A 17,986-nucleotide genomic window follows, 5' to 3' on the forward strand; every position below is an offset into this window, starting at 1 on the left:
TTTTCAGTGCGTTGCGCAACTTATTGGCTTCAGTTTTTACTTTTGTCAGCATTAAGTCCCTTCATCATTCGAACATAAAACTTATAGCATTGCTGGCTTTTGAGTGGAGCACTTCATTCGGCACCACAGCAAAACCCCCATCCTTATCCGCAGTCAACAAAGCTAGTGAATTCTCTTTGAAAAACGTGACAACACGGTGAAAAGGAAGGTTATTGCGGTCTGGTGTGAACTGCATCAGGAGGGGACACAGGGTGAACGCACGAAGGGTGGAGGGAAGGAAAAGAAAATGAAAAAGACAGAGGCACACTGCATGGGCTCACCGAGTAAGGGAGGAGGACGGTTGCCTCGGTGACCGATAAGCCTTTGCACCAGCGCTGATTCAACTACAGCGTACTAGGCCGCTAGCGTGACTTCGGCCACGCACTGCTAAACGTGGCACTTGCGATGCCATCCTTATCAACAACATGCACTTAACAGTTTCCTGTCAGGAAAGACAACGTCATTATCTCGCTTGCAACAAATATTATGCTTGCTTTCTCATCCCTAAATTGAAAACATTTTTGCGGTTTTATGACGCGAGCTTTCACTTTTGCTGCCAGTGCACTGTCGCTAGCGTGGCTTCGGCCCCGCGCCGCTAAACAAGGCACTTGCGATTCCGTCCTTATCAACAACATGCGCTTAACAGTTTCCTGTCAGGAAATACGTCGTCGTTATGTCGCTTGCAACAAATATTGCGCTTGCTTTTTCGTCCCTGAATTAAAAACCTTTTACGGTTTTATGACGCGAGCTTTCAATTTTGCTGCCAGGGCACTGTCTCACGTAAGCTTTGCGAGTTGTTATCGTTGCTGATCTCAAGGCCGCGACCGCGAACTTAGTATCATGCTTCGTTTACTGCTAGTGCGAACGTTTTGAAGCTGAATCTTCATGTTTTGCACAAACGATACGCGACAACATACCAAACGGCAAGCTAGGCCTAATCGGCATTGGTTGAGCTTCGATTGGTAGTAGTCGCATCAATCTAAGTTGCGGTTTGGTGGCGAATCAACAAAACTCTTCGCAGTGGCCACACTTGACGAGAAGGGGAACATACAGTTAATAAAAACGAGTGCGGCTCGTGTAGCGCTCAAATAGTGGTTCGCGATTCGATCGTGAAGTCTTAAATCAGGTGCGCGCCCGTGAAATCAAATGATTGGCATCTTTCAAGGCATCAAATTTTGAACGTGATTCGACATAGTTTCTGTGTAATGCGCACAATTGAGATGGTCTGGTAGTCGGCGAATTTCTGCGATGGTACTTTTTTTTTGTTAGACACTGCCCCCCCCCCCCCCTTTCGCGTTCATTTTATTGGCAACGCATGTCTTTGGACGTTATATTAACATTCAGGAATTCAAATGTTAGCAAGCATGCATCGCATGTTTCGATTCTCGGACATGCGAAGCTGCATGCTCAACACGTTTTACGCGATTGCAGCTCTTGAAAAAGGTTGTTTTGGTTATAGTGCAGTACCGCTTATATATAGTGCGGATATTCGCAACTCTCGCGACTTAAGTTATAAGCAGTCTATACTGTATATTGTAACAGACACGCGAGAGCCAGAGAAGAGAAGGAGAGAAAGATGATGAGTTTGACAAGGTCGCGGTGCACTACCACGAACGACCATCATTCACTTTTTGTAAATACACTCAAACCTCATTATAACAAACTTGCATCTTACACAAAATCAGTTTGTTATATCCGAAAATTCGTGATAAAGGTTAATTTTTAACACTATATCTATCGCAACACAAGTCTTCATTTCTTTCTTTACAACAGATATTTCGTTATACAGACGAACACGGATATATCGAACCCACATATATCAAATTTTTGGGTATATCAAACTCGTAAGTTATCCCCTTGAAATTCCTTTGTAAAAGTATAGAAATTCGCATGTTTATATTCAACGATATTTTTACCCACCTTCGGATATATCAAATGCCGCGCGAGCTAAAAGATGCGCTTCGGCACTTGCGGCCCTCGGCGACCTTTGCGCGGCCCCACGCCTCCGCCAAAACCCGAAACGCTCATAAAAAAGGTAAGGGCGAGAGGGCTTGGACTGCACAATCTCTAACTTGAGGAACGGCTTTTTTTTTTTTTTTGTTCCTCTTTCTCATTCTTTCTTCGCATACCCATCGACAGAAATGAAGGAGACAATGTCCTCCTCCTTTTGCCTTTTTTTACTTTTTTGTTGCTGTCTTGCGAGTTTTGATCAGCCAACCACAGCTTGTGCCTTTTACTGTTGCCCTAGCAAATGGCCATCACCTAGCAAGCACTGTGTTGCTTCCGTTAGGGCGTCGCCTACGTACGACCGCATGTGCAGCATTTCTCTTGTGCGTGCATGGTGTGCGAAGCCGCTGCTGACTCCTTGAATTGTCAACTTTTGGTGTAGCTATGACCAGCGTCAAGAAATGCAAGACTGACTTTGCGACAAAGTTGAAGGCAATTCATTGTGTTGAGGCGGGCAAGAAATGTTTGACCGTCGCGGATGATTTCGGGATACCATAGAGCACTCCTAGTACCTCTGAGGCAAAGACGCTGGAGCAGCGAACTTCATAAGCCTGTCATGTGTGCGCTCCTGCCCATGGGAATGTAGAAAAGGCACTCTATGCCTGGTTTTTAGAAGTGCGCGCGAAGAATATTCTGGTGGATAGCCTGATGCTGATTGCCAAGGCCAAATGGTCTGCCCCTGCACTCAGTGAAACAACTTCGCCGACAACAGCGGGTTGCATCACGGATTTAAGCAGTGCTACAACATCATAGGCAAAACCAATTCTCGCAAAATCAAAGCTGTCAGCAGCCAGGACTCCCAGCAGTGGATGACGTAGTGGCCGGAAATCTTCGTGAAGTTTTCTCCCGAAGACAGTCTTGAAGTTTCTCCCGAAGACAGTTTATCAGTGACAGTCTTGCTAACTTAGGCTTTAAATACGATATATTAGAAGGAATTTCGGACCATGACGCCGTCCTTGTACACATAAATTGTCCTATCCCGCATGAACGTTACAGCTACTCTACATTTCGGGATTCAACAAAGCTGATGATACGTCTATCTATGATACTCCTGCGGATAACTTTGACCATTTCTTGTCACTTAGCACTGTGTCTCCTGTCAACAATGTTGTTGGTTATTTTGAGACATTAGTGAAATTCTGCATCAATAATTACATGCCATTAAAAACAAAAAAGGTGAATAACAATCTGTCTTTGATTAACGGGGATATATTGCATTTATCTCGCCGTGTTGCCAGACTGCGTAAAACCAGACATGCTAACCCTGAGCTTCAAGCTTCCTTTGAGAAGGCCAAAGCAGAACTTCGCGCTTGCACGAAAAATGCAAAAGACTTCTATTTTTCTGTACAACTTCCTTTATTACTTAAATCCAATCCTCGCAGGTTCTAGACTTCAGTCTTGCCTCGTACAACAACCAGTTCCTCTTTCAAGATTAATGACACCATTACAAACGACCCCATATAGTTTCTAATGCATTTAACTTTTATTTTCAGTCAGTTGTTCCAATTTTTAATCATGACGTACAAACCAATAAAATAGGTGATATTGTAATAAGCACTGAAGGTGTATTGAACTTAATCTTGAATCTCGACACCAAGAAATGTTCCGGTTCTGACGGTATACCGAATTCCTTTCTTGTGAGATACTCCGCATGGACAGCCCGTTACCTCACTGTAATTTTCCAGAAATCTCTAGACTGTGAAGCTTCATGAAAAACAGCTAAAGTTCTGCCTTTGTATAAATCTGGTAATAAACAACTGTTATCTATTTACAGGCCAATATCTCTTACACCACAGTCATGCAAGATGTTGGAACACATTATTCACAAGCATATCATTGAATTCCTCGACTCCAATGAAATTCTAACGTCTGCTCAGCACGGTTACACAATTAGTCGATTTTGTTCATGACGTCGCCTTTAACCTAGACATAGAAAATCAAATAGGTGCCATTTCCATTGACTTCTCTAAAGCTTATGACTCTGTTCTTCATTCTAAGTTGCTAGTGAAATTAGATACCATACTCAATAATTCCCATCTTGTTTCTTGGATCGCCAGTTTCCTTCATTATCGCTCACAATTTGTTTCCTTCAACTCAGTGGATTCATCCCTTGTTGACGTCACGTCAGGTGTTCCTCAGGGATCTGTACTAGGCCCATTATTATTCCTCATATACATTAATGATTTACCTGACTGCAGATCATCTAAAATAAGACTTTATGCTGATGATTGCGTATTATACGAACCCATTAATTCTGCGGAAGATCATCACCGTCTTTGACAATCGCTCATTTCTTTCAGCTCTTGGTGTGAAACATGGCAGATAAATGTCAATTGCATTAAGACAGTCGTCATGTCATTTACCAATGCACAGAATACGTTTTTGTTTGATTATTACTCGGATGATATACAACCCTAAAGGGTCTCACAATATAAATATTTGGGTGTGATTCTGACAAAAAATCTTTCCTGGACCAACCACATTGAATATATCAGCGCGAAAGCTCTAAAAAAGATAGGTTATTTGCGCCGTACTTTGGCTAAATCCCCCCGTGATACCCAATTACTTCTGTATAAAACATTGATTCGCCCTGTTCTAGAATACACATGTGTCGTTTGGTACCCTCACAAACAAGGTGACCTAAAAATCCTCGATAGCGTTCAACGTAAGGCCATCCGCTTCATATGCCGTAACTACAGCCACAACTTCTCACCAACACAGGCTCTACAATCACTGAACATTGTACCATTACATTCTCGTTATTGCATCGAATCTTTAAAACTATTATATACAGTCATCAACTCCTCTTCTGGCATCTTTGGTGGTAACTACATCGCATTTATGGAAGAATCTTGCACCCGCAGCTCCCACATCTTGAACATGAAGCCTTTATTTGCTCATACTAACACATTCAAATATAGTTTTTTCCCACGTACTATAGACCTCTGGAATTCCCTACCAGGCAGTATTCGTTCACTATCTTTACAAAATTTCATTGATGCCACTATTGCCCATTTAGAAAATAGGTAAAGATCGTGTTTACAATACCATAGTGACGCTTTCTTTTGTATCTCAGTTCTATTGTTGTTTTATTGTTCTTGCTCTGTTTGTATTAGTTTTGTATAACTCATCCACTCCTGCTATAGCCCCGCATTAGGGCTGCAGTATATTCAAATAAATAAATAAAAGATCTTCAATGCCTGGCGAGACGTGAAGACAGACAAAGTGGTCAACTGCTTTCGCAAGGCAAGCTTCGAAACGGCGAAACATGCGAAAACCGGTGAAGACGACGACGGCGAGCGCATAAACGTTTCGCGAGTTGTGGTCCTACTTCCCGGCAGCAGTTCCACACGAAGTGTCTGCAGACAACTTTGTGGAAGTTGACTGCAATGTCCGGGCCGTTGCGATCCTCGCTGACGAGGACATAGCAGCTGCAGTCGCAGGGACCCGGGATGCCGAGGCCGACAGCTCATGTGAGGAGGAGGATCGTCCGGACGAAGCGCTGGCTACACCCGCGTACTCCGCTTAAGTGGCAGCAGCATTCAACATCATTCACCATTATATCAGCCACATGGAGGGAATGGGGTTGTCACACCTGGACAGCCTTGATAAGATCGAGACTAGCGTCTTCAACACTTCAAATACGAAGCAGGCCAAGATAAGCGATAAATCACGCAAATAAATCATTCTGTTGCGACGTCTGTGTGGAATTAGTTGTCATTCTTTAATGTGCCCGCTGTAGGTGATGATCCGCTACAGGTAAGCTCTCAGAGCCTATATTTTTTTATATTGAATTTTACATTATGGATCTAATTCGTGATCTCCTTCGAGTTTGATATGTCCGTGTTCGGCTGTATCCGATTTCAGTAAAACAAGGTTTGAGTGTAAGACCATTTCATCAGAACTCGCGTAACAGTTGTGGCGGAAGGTGCTGGGTACTTGATACCCCAAAGACGGAGGTTGAACCGCAAGTTCTCCGACGGAGCCGTCGCCTTGCTGGATTTCCGGCACATTTATCTGGGCTTGACTTGTCCCACAACGCAGATGAACATCAACCTCTCTCCACTTCTGCGCCCACCAGTTCGGCTCCACAACTGAGGGATGCCCGTCATTTCGCCGGCAGACCAGATGAAGTCCTCAGAACGGCTTGGCTCATCCATTACAAACGAGTGAGCGCTGCCAACAAATGGAATGCTGCTCCTCAGCTTTTAAAATCATGTTTTTTTAACGGATACCATGTTCGTGTGGTATGAGAATCGTGAGGAAACACTAACGACGTGGGACAGATTTGTGTCTGAGATCAAAGAGAGTTTCAGCAGCTTCACAATGAAAAACAAAAGAGCAGTACAGACGCTGATGCAATGCGCGCAAGTGCCACGCGAAACCCGCAAAACCTACATTGAGGAAGTTATAAAAAGACAGGCACATCCTAAAAGGAATCGCCGAGGATGTTTACAGTTTCTTCATCACGAAAGACACCTTGACTTCCGTCGCCAATGTCATTTGGCACTATTCCACTTTTGAGCAACTAAAGACTAGGCACACCACGACGAATTTCAGCAGGCTAGCCAATGTCATGACTGTTTCAAGTATAGAGAGCAACGAGTCGCTTTATCTTGCGTCTACGAGTTGGCAAATAGTACGTGAAGAGCTCGGCCTGTCCATGCAAGTGGCACACCACACAAGCACTCATTCCTCCTTCCTGCCACCACAGTTTGAGGGAAACAGTGCTTCCTTCTCCTTACACCGAGCGGCGGAGGGCATTGAGGATTGTGATTTCATGCCTCGACGATAGAGGCCCTACCTACGAAGCTCGACCACAACGAGGACAGCCGCCTCCTCATACTCATGACCCTGAGCCTGACTACGTCCCGCTGTGACAACAGCACTGACCCAATTACCAAGATGCGACTTACGACCAATACAGTGGATTCCAGAGAGTGGCAGGCAGAGACCCGTTATTCACATGATAACGAACTTACCGACAGCAATGGCCTAAGATCCGATGAATATAGTATGAGCCACGACCCTCCCATGTGCTACAACTGTGGTTTCACTGGGTACATCCCTCGGTACTGCCATCAACAATGCCACAAAGGTCATCAGCCATGTCTTTGCCACCAAGACTTGGTGCATGATATGACCTACGGACGACCGACTCATTTCCAAAGGAACACTTATCGCGCCAGACCACACGGAGCGATTCGCCAACATCCGAGCACAGTTTAACACCACCATCCAACCGTCCTTCGCTCGCCGTCTCCTGTGCGTTCTGCTTTCTCTCCGCCGCTGAGAAACTGGCATCCACAGCCAATGGAGGTAAAGTCGCCGTGTGGTCTTTTCAAGATACACCTCTGCCTGTTATTATGCTCAAAAACAAAGTGAATGTGCTGAATGACAGAATACCGACGATGGTGTTAACAGACAGTGGAGTGACTGTGTCTGATGTGCCTCGCCTTCAGAAACCGCTTAGGTCCCGAAGTTACGTTTTCATGGAACAATACCATTACCTTTCGTGGTGTAGGTGGCGAGTGGCTTTATCCTCTTGGTGTATGTCTTGTGAGTGTTTCGTTGGCTGGGAAAGTGCTCGTGTCAGAATTCCTGGTTCTTCCTTGTTGTTCGCACGATGCCATATTTGGTATCAATTTTTTTAAGCAATGCGGTGCTTCCATTGACTGTAGTAGTGGGAAAATATTGTTACAAAATAATTGTTATTGTATGTGACAGTTCCATACACGTATCAATATTGTTAAATAGTTTGTTTCTACTGTCGCTTTCCGAACAAGGCTCTGGTGGCGAAGACAGTAACACAGTGTGATTGACGAAGTAATAGCACCATCTTGGTGCGTGACAACTGTTCAAGTCTCTTCCGCAGCGGTTGATGCTGCTTGTGTTGACCTTGTAGTGGGGCCTCTATTAAGAACTGTTCTAAGAAGGACATACTTGCGCCCTGTTCTGTTGTTTGCATGACAAAAAAGTGGAAACAGTGTGGGCACTCAACGGTTCTGCCATACCACTTGTGCGTCCTCGGGGCAAGAAGAGCTCTCTTCGATGAAGCCTCATGCAGCTCGATAGCGACACTAATTATAGACCGCACCACCTCTTCCTCTCCTCGCGATATTTGCCATATGAAGATTTAATGCTCGATATAATCAGCAAGGTAATGAGCAGCGATGGCATAGTGGTTAGAGCATCTGCCTCACATGCAAAGGGTCCATGGTTCAAATCCCGGTGCCGCGCAGTTCCCAACAGGTCAAAAAAAAATCCGCGTAGTGATGGAACTGCATTACGAGGCCTGGGGTGCGGCCTCACCGGTAACCACCGCCGGGAACGCGCTCCCTCACCAGAGAAGGATTGGCCACCCTGGTGCAGCATCTGGCCACTACCTCCCACATGCATGCGTCAAATAACTCACGGCCCTGAGTCCCCAGCAGCTGCGAAGCAACTGACCACGGCGGCGGTCAGACCTGCAACGCAGCAGAGGGTGCTAAGAATCTCTGGATCCGGAGAGGCCGCCATTGGAACCTGAACTTGGCAAGGTTTAACGCTAAAACCTTCGAACAGGCCGCCATTGGAACCTAAACTTGGCAAGGTTTAACGCTAAAACCTTATCTAGTGATGGAAGTCTAGCTGTACTATTCGAGGAGCTAGAGGGTGTTAAATGGGACATAATAGGGCTCAGTGAGGTTAGGAGGACAGATGAGGCCTATACGGTGCTACAGAATGGGCACGTCCTTTGCTATCGGGGCCTGGCTGACAGAAGAGAACTGGGAGTGGGGCTCCTAATTCACAGAAACATAGCTGGCAACATAGAGGAATATTATAGCATTAATGAAAGGGTGGTAGGTATCGTAATTAAACTGAATAGGAGATACAAGGTGAAGGTGGTACAGGCTTACACGCATACACGCTTACACGCCATGACGACGCTTCAGTTGAAAGCTTTTATGAAGACGTGGAATCGGATATGAGTAAGGTGAAAACACAGTATACAATACTGATGGGAGACTTTAATGCAAAGGTAGTGAAGAAGCAGGCTGGAGACCAGGCAGTAGGAGATCATGGCATCGGCACTAGAAACGCCAGAGGAGAGCTACTAGTAGAATTCACAGAACGCAATAATTTACGGATTTTGAATACCTTCTACCGAAAACGAGAAAACCGCAAGTGGACATGGAGGAGCCCTAATGGCGAAAATAAGAACGAAATAGACTTTATAATGAGTGCACACCCAGGCATCGTGCAGGATGTGGAAGTGGTTGGCATGGTACGATGCAGTGACCATAGAATGGTACGGTCTCGAATTCGCCTAGACTTGAGAAAGGAACGACAGAAACTGATACGCAAGAAGCCATTCAATGAGCTAGCACTGAGAGGGAAAGCACAGGAATTCAGAGTCTCGCTTCAGAACAGGTACTCGGCTCTTAATGAGGAAACCAACCTTAGCATAAATACAATGAATGATAATCTGACGAATATCATTACGAAGTGTGCAGTGGAAGTTGGAGGCAGGGTAGTTAGACCGGACACTGGCAAGCTTACCCAGGAAACGAAGAATCTAATTAGGAAGCGTCAAATCATGAAAGTCTCAAGTGCAACAGACAAAATAGAACTGGCAGAGCTTTCGAAGTTAATTAAGAGGGGAGGTGGGGATCGAAAGTGAAATTCTTTAGTTTTTGTCGTAGAGCAATGAAATTCGGCATGCTTACTGGAAACTGCGCTAAATGATAAATGACAAAGTTTCATTCAGCTATCTCCAGTAGTTCTGGCATTATAAATTTTTTTATCCATCAGTGTACTACCAAACTTGCCCAAAGCCTGGTGTGACAAAAAAACATGGTAGAAGCCTATAGTTGCTCTTATATTTTAGCCATTGGGATGGTTGATGTCGTGACATTCTGCAAATATTTTTATGACTCTGTTTTTATTTTACAGAGAACATTGTATACATGCTTGTAAATGTGGTCGTTATCATAATGTGAAATTAGCTTAGGAGTAAAAATACTGAGGTAGTAATTAACAAATATGAAAACGTCACGACATAGAAAATTCACTAAGGAACACAATGCAAAAAACCACATGAAAATCCGTCAAGCCATAGTCATGCAAGCATCGTGGCAAGCTGGACAGTCGGGTCAAAACACGTTTCTGAGAAAACTGGCGTTAAAGTTGAACAGTCAGTAAAGGTCCATCAAAATGCCCCGGGACTGTAATACTTTGTGTCTTTGCTTGCGAGGGTCTTCTTACGTCCTTTCTCTTTCATTTTTTCTGCACTGCGTGCTTTTCGTTTTCTTTGCTGGTCTTTTTCTTCAGCTCTTTGAAGGGCGAGGCTAGCAGGTTTGATGCCCACGGACTTGCACATTTCAGTGTAGGCTCGCAAATTCCCAAAATTGTAGCGTGCAACTGCTTCATGTACTGTTGTCTCCACTGCGAACAATGAAGCGTGTTGGTCCTTTGAAGTCAGCGACCAAATAACTGAATGCAAGCTTTCCGCCGCATTCTGAGTTTTGTTGCCTTTGCATCGCTCCAACAGTTGCGGGTCAGAGAGACGTTGGTATACAGGCAGCAGAGCCTCCGCTACATGTTTCGACAGGTTATACCTGTGAGGTGGTGCTGGCTCCATTTTGGCCTGTGCTGAACGATGTTTGCACCAGCTATCAGGGCCAGGTGGGCAGAGCTCATGGTGAGGCTCGTCGTCGGTGGACGTGACGTGATAAAAAGTGGCCATCACGGCCCTTTGCATGTCAGGGACACTTGTGTGTTTTCGCAAGGCTAACCCGTAGTAGCTGGTCAGTTTTTTAATCAACTCCTGCGTCAGTCCACCTCTCCCACCCAATGGCTCCCCTTTCTTAGCTCTTGTCACCAGTGTGCGGAGAGCGGTGCCCATTCTCTTCTGCACATGGTTCACGCAGTCTTCTTTGGTCAGTGGTATGAAGCCGTACACCTCATCTCTGCACAGAGCACGATAGGTTTGGCTGTCACCATCACATATAATGTTGGTGTAGCGGAGGCCATACCTGCTGACAGAGCGCCTGAAAAGTGTCAGAGCAGCCTCCACTTCCATCTGTCCGGAGCCAACATCAGTATTCTTCTGACATTGATGTTTCTCAGCCCAAGTGACGAAGTTGGGGTCGCTCTCTGCTGGTTGTTGACAACACCCAAGACAGAAGTTGGAAAGGACTGTGCAATCCAGCACAAGCCCCGTGTAAGACTCAATAATACATCCTACCCCAATGTGTGAGCTGTGGCCTCTTGTAAGCCACGTGCCGTCATACACAACTGTGATGTTGTTTGGGCTTGATGGCTGCATCTTACTGTACACGTCTTTTACCGCAAGCACAGCATCTGCAAAGATGTTTTGTGCAGCTTCCTCTGCTCCTGGTTTGAATGTTTTTTTTAGGTGTTCCTGATAGGTTTTTTGATGAATGCCCCGATGAGAGACATTCGTTGTAGCCCAGAAGTCATTCAGGGCAGTGGGCCCTTTTCCAATGGACTTGATTGCTTGCATGGCTCTTAGGTTGACTTCAAAAGCCCTTCCTTCGGATTTTCTACTGGATGACCAAGGTGAATGAATAGGGCCACAGGAAGCACACAAAAGTACAAGTTTTACTTCCAGGCCCAATTTTGTCCCATGCTGCACTGACAAAGTCTTCTTACAACATTTTGGGCAGAGTGCAGGTCCTATTAGGGAATTCATGGCAGAAACCTGAATTAGGGTGAACTCATCCTCTCTTGTTGCCGATGTTTGCTCCGTTTGCTGCGCGAACCCGAACTTCCGCTCCGTTGCCGACACCTCGCGAAGTGCATCGCGGACACTGCTGGCTTGCTTCTCGGCGCCTTCCGAGGACACGAAACGAGGTTCCAGGTGTATTTGAACGGTGCGCTTCCGCTGAGGCAAACGATCGCCGACATCCTGGACAGCTGGCACCACGTCGTCGTCCGCCGCCGCGAAAACGAAACTTTTCTCGCGTTCACACCGCACCGTGATGCGGCGGCTAGTTGATGGCCCCGGGTCTTCAGTGTCACTGCCAGGCGTCGATTCACCGTCACTTTGAACAGCCGGCACCGCATCGTCACCCGCCGCAGCGAAAACGAAACTTCTTTCGCGTTCGGGCCGCACCGCAACGTCGCGGCTAGTTGACGGCCCCGCGTCATAGGCCTCACTGCCGAGCATCGGCAGCGAGCAGGTGTCGGCTTCCGACGACACGTAGCTTGGTGGCGACGCGGTACTCGGTTCGTCTGATTCAATCGCTGCTGACTGCTTCGTTTTCCCAACAGGAGGCTTGCGTTTACGCTTCCCGTAAGCGTACTTCGTCCGGTACTTCGTCCTGCGCTTCCGGTCCACGCGACGATCCATTGCGGGTGCTAAGCCTCGCGCTAGAGAAGAGTTGGCGTATCGGCGACCGTATCGGCGTATCGGCAGGGGATTCGCAAACTATAGTGCGCCAGCGTGTGCGTAGCAGACGTGCGTGCGCGGAGCAGACGACCAGCGCAAGCAAGCGCGTCCCAGCAGCCACTCACAGAGCGCGCTCAGTACCACGTGACAGGAGCGACCAATGGGTGCGCGTCTAAGGCGTCGCGGATGCCTTCGCATTTTTTCTGTTTGTGCGTTTATCTTAGCTCGTAGAGTCAAGGTTTCACCGGGAGAAGTACGGCGGTGAAGCAAGCTTTCCAGTGACACCAAGCTTTCCGCGAGCGGCGGCGAAGGCGCGGAAGTATCGCGCTCGGAAATGGGCCATTTTCGCGCAGATTTCAGCCAGCTTTTTGCGATCCGCGGTCAGAAAAACATTTTTTAAGCTTACTTTGAGATCGTTTTCGGCGGAAATATTTTTAGATATGATAGAAATGGTGATGCAGAATCCAAATCTGCCCTTATCCAAAATTCGTTTTTTTGCGAGAATTTCGCGATTTGATCCCCGCGTCCCCCCTTAATAGGCGTAAGGTATCCGATGTAAGAAGGTATACCATGGAGAGAATTGTACACACTCTGAAAAACGGAGGAAGCGTCAAAGCAGTGAATATGAAACTTGGGATAGGCAAAAATCGGATGTATGCACTAAGGGACAAAGAAGGCAAAATAACTACCAATATGGATAGGATAGTTAAAATAGCGGAGGAGTTTTACAGAGATCTGTACAGTAGCTGGGACAACCATGACCTCAATACTATAATAACTAGCAGTAACCCCGATGACACCCCCCCCCCAGTAATGATAGAAGTCAGAAAAGCTTTGGAGAGCATGCAAAGAGGCAAAGCTGCTGGTGAGGATCAGGTAACATCAGATCTGCTGAAAGATGGAGGTTCAGATTGTGTTAGAAAAACTCGCCACCCTGTTTACGAGGTGTCTCCTGACGGGAAGAGTACCAGAGTCTTGGAAGAACGCTAACATCATCCTAATACATAAGAAAGGAGATGACAAGAACTTGAAGAATTACAGGCCGATTAGCTTGCTCTCTGTAGTATACAAGCTATTTACAAAGGTAATTGCTAACAGAATAAAGAAAACATTAGAATTCAATCAACCAAAGGAACAAGCAGGATTTCGAACAGGCTACTCAATAATCGACCACATTCGTACATCAATCAGGTAATAGAGAAATGCTCAGAATATAACCAACCACTATACATAGGCTTCATAAATTACGAGAAGGTGTTTGATTCAGTAGAAATATCAGCCGTCATGCAGATACTGCGGAATCAGGGCGTCGATGAAGTATATATAAACATCCTGGAAGAAATCTACAGGGGATCAGCTGCTACCATAGTGCTTCATAAAGAAAGCAACAGAATACCAATCAAGAAGGGTGTAAGGCAGGGGGACACAATCTCCCCAATGCTATTTACCGCGTGCTTACAGGAGGTTTTCAGATGCCTAGAATGGGAACAGTTGGGGATAAGAGTTAATAGAGAGTACCTTAGTAACCTGCGCTTCGCCGATGACATTGCATTGCTGAGTAACTTAAGGGACGAATTGCAACTCATGATTATGGAGTCAGACAAGGAGAGCAGAAAGGTGGGTCTTAAAATGAATCTGCAGAAAACGAAAGTAATGTACAACAACCTCAGAAAAGAGCAGCGCTTTGAGATAGGTAATAGTGCACTTCAAGTTGTGAAAGACTATGTCTACTTAGGGCAGGTAATAACCGCAGAGCCGAACCACGAGATTGAAGTAACTAGAAGAATAAGAATGGGGTGGAGCACATTTGGCAAGCACTCTCAAATTATGACAGGTAGATTGCCACTATCCCTCAAGAGGAAGGTATATAACAGCTGTATCTTGCCAGTACTTAGCTACGGAGCAGAAACCTGGAAACTTACAAAGAGGGTTCAGCTTAAATTGAGGACGACGCAGCGCGCAATGGAAAGAAAAATGGTAGGTGTAACCTTAAGAGACAAGAAGAGAGCAGAGTGGATTAGGGAACAAACGGGGGTTAAGGATATCATAGCTGAAATCAAGAATAAGAAATGGACATGGGCCGGGCATGTAGCGCGTAGACAGGATAACCGCTGGTCGTTAAGGGTAACTAACTAGATTCCTAGAGAAGGCAAGTGGGTTAGGGGGGAGACAGAAGGTTAGGTGGACAGATCAGATTAAGAAGTTTGCGGGTATAAATTGGCAGCAGCAAGCACAGGACTAAGTTAACTGGCGGAACATGGGAGAGGCCTTTGTCCTGCAGTGGACATAGTCAGGCTGATGATGATGATGATAATCAGCAAGGCTCTCAGCACAATGAAACGGCAAGCACTGGTACAGGTCCTTTGCCGGCATGTTGCTGCTTTAGACTTCAAACATGGAGATGCACCACCCTCATCCCATGGTCGTCACAGAATAGACTCCGGCTCAACACACCCCATCAGCCAAAAGCCATATCGAGTATAATGCTCCGAGTGCAACGTTATTGTTGAATAAGTAGAGAAGATGCTGAACAAAGGTGCCGTGCCAGAGTCGTCCAGTCTGTGGCCAGAAGGGGTAATCCTCGTCAGAAAAAAAAATGGTTCCTGGAGGTTATGCCATGACTACAGGTGTCTAAACACTGCGAAGAAGACGAATATGTATCCCTTACCGCGAATTGATGACGTCATGAATCGCTTGCATGCCGCCTCCTATTTTTCAACACTTGATTTGCTATCCGATTATGGGCAAATACTTATGGAATTAGGCGACAAAAAAAAGACTGCTTTCGTAACTCTGGGTGGCCAATTCAAATTTAATGTCATGTCTTTTGGCCTTTATGATGCTCCTGCCACTTTTGAAAGATTTATGGACATGTATTATGTGCACTAGTCTATAGTGGGAGATATGCATGTGCTACCTTGACGATTTTGTGATCTTTGGTCGTACATTTGAAGAACATAACAACCGGCTCCAGTCTTGTTCTCGTCTGCATCGAAAAAGCCAGGCTAGTTCTGAATTGCAAAAAATGTTGCTTTGGAGAATGCCAAACACTGGTGCAGGGGCACTTAGTCGACAACGATGACATGAGACCCGATCCTCGCAAAATAGAAGCAGTGAGCTCTTTCAAACCACTGCAGTCCACACGAGAACTTTGCTTATTTGTCGGTCTATGCTCGTACTTCCGCCGTTTTGTTCCCTGATTTGCGGAGATTGTGTACCCACTTACAAACATCTTGCAAGAGAATGTGGCCTTCAGTTTGACACCAGAGTGTGATGCCTCATTCTCCCAACTTAATTTTGTATTAGCGTTTGCACTACTGTTGGGTCACTTCGATACATCTTGCCCGACTGAGGTCCACACTGGCCCTAGTGATATCGACATAAGAGCCGTGCTTGTACAACGTCACAGTAATGCAGAGCATGTCGTCACATTTGCCAGATGTTGCCTAAGCAAATCTGAACGCAATTATGCAGTCACGGAACAGGAATGTGTGGCAGCTGTTTTCGCCATACAGAAGTTTCGTTGCTATCTTTACAGAAGGCAAATCAAGATAACAACAAATCACTATTCCTTTTGCTGGCTAGTCAGCTTACGCGATCCCTCTGGCCGCTTCGCACGTTGGGCGCTGCGCCTTCAGCAATACGACTTTACGGTGTCGTACAAAAGTGGTCATTGTCACGCTGACGGAGACTGCTTCTCTCGGATTTTTCTTGCGACTACTGACTGCGATGCTGAGAACTTCGACAACTGCCTTGCTGCTGTTACAAGCCCGTTTCTCGATGCAGCTGACTTTAAGCGAGAACACAATGAGCTCAACCTGGATCCGCTTTTCGCCGCCACCCATACCTAAGAGAGCGGTTGCTTGACGATTCGAGACAAGCTGCTTGCTCTATAAGACTCTGTCCAGACCTGGAGCACGTTTTCTGCTAGTTGTCTCCAGGAGCCTTCGCTCTGATGTTCTACGTGCCATGCGGCATCCAGTCATTTCAGCTTCATATGAACGCTGCACCGCATGCAGGAACGCTTTTACTGGCCCAAGATGTACGAAACAGCAAGGCGTGGCATCGCTAGCTATGAGACGTGCCAATGTCACAAGCGTCTTGCCACCGCAGCACCAGGTCCCCTTCAGCAATCGACACACCCAGCTCGCCTTTCGAACAAGTGAAAATTGTCATTCTAGGTCCATTTTAGTGATCCAACGACAGGAACTCTTCCGATATCATAATCGTAAGCATAGACCATTTTTCGCAGTATGCCGAAACCACAGCTGTGTTTTCTTCTACTACTGTTTTTATGGCGACCTTCTTGCTGCGATCGGCGGACCTTTGCCATGGCCCACCACACGTTCTTATCAGGGACCGTGGCCGCCAGATCACTGCTGATGCCGTTGAAGAATTACTTCGCATGAGCACAACACAGTTCCATCATTCAACACCGTACCATCCCCAGACGAATGGCCTCGTTGAACAAATGAACAGAACGCTAACATGCTTGCTATGTACGTTTTCACCAATCACAAGAACTGGAATGACGTGCTCCCTTTTATCACGCACGCGTACAACAAGGCGAAACATCAAACAACGAACTTTCGCCCATTTCATCTGGTGTACGCCGGGTTTCCACTAAGCCTTCTGGACACTTTCTTACTGTTCATTCTACACAATGATGATTCAGTATCGAACACCTTGTGCTTCGCGAGCCCATCAAATTGCTCTTTGGACTCTGGCCTCCCAACATTGTTCTAAGGAACAATGCGACTACTATTGCGAACAAGTACAGTTCGAGAAAGGTGACTTGGTGTTGCTTCGGACACAGCAACGCAAGCGTGGATTGTGTCAAAAGCTTTTGTCACGATATTCAGGCCCATTTGTAGTTTTGGAGCATCTCAGCCAGCTCACCTACGTAATAGTTGGCCTCCTGTCCAATGGTCGACGATCGAGCAGAATGTCGCTCATTCACATTGCTCGCCTTTCTACCCTCCTTGTTCAGCATGACTCACCCTTCGAGCTTTGTCTGCTTGCAAGGAATGAAATGAACATGCGAAAGCCTGAGAAGAAGAGGAAGACGAAGAGTTTGACAAGCCCCCAGTGCACTACCGTGTACAACCATCGTTCACCTCTTGTAAATGAAATCATATCATTACAACTTGCTGTAAAAATATTATTCATTTTACATTTTAGTGCACTGACTGCTATGTTCAGGAGCTATTGTTTGCACTGGTGTTTCACTTGTATGACCACTTACTATTTAATTACTGGCAAGAAATCCAACATTTTATGTGTTTGTTATAATCACTTTTTCATATCTCTTGCATGTCTTTGTGCGCAAAGCTTTTCTTTTGCTATGTGCACCAAGGATCAGCAGTTTTATTGAAGTTCACGTTGAAAAATACTGTAACCAATGTTTCATCTTTACAGCACATTATTTTGTGTGGATTGTAGCACTCTTGTGTGCCTTTTTTTTTTTTTACTTATTCCACTTCAGTAATGACGCATTGAGGGTTGACAGTTTCTCTAAATAAATAAATAATGCCGGGCATGCGC

The 17,986-nt window shown here is 45.9% G+C and overlaps 2 protein-coding genes across 10 annotated transcripts in view; both read right to left on the bottom strand.

The window, feature by feature from the left end:
• Hel89B (histone acetyltransferase 1) overlaps positions 1 to 17,986 on the bottom strand; it is a 913,881-nt gene that overhangs the window by 727,167 nt on the left and 168,728 nt on the right. The window lies entirely within an intron of this gene.
• The window catches only part of LOC142784951 (uncharacterized), a 166,749-nt gene continuing 157,345 nt past the window's right edge, over positions 8,583 to 17,986 (bottom strand). Inside the window, exon 2 of the mRNA XM_075883345.1 lies at positions 8,583 to 12,973. Coding sequence (XP_075739460.1) covers positions 10,238 to 12,403 — 2,166 coding nt within the window. The 5' untranslated portion in view covers positions 12,404 to 12,973 and the 3' untranslated portion in view covers positions 8,583 to 10,237. The remainder of the gene's footprint in view (positions 12,974 to 17,986) is intronic.

The sequence above is a fragment of the Rhipicephalus microplus genome, unplaced genomic scaffold, assembly GCF_043290135.1.
Source record: "Rhipicephalus microplus isolate Deutch F79 unplaced genomic scaffold, USDA_Rmic scaffold_16, whole genome shotgun sequence".
In the NCBI taxonomy this organism is placed as follows: domain Eukaryota; kingdom Metazoa; phylum Arthropoda; class Arachnida; order Ixodida; family Ixodidae; genus Rhipicephalus; species Rhipicephalus microplus.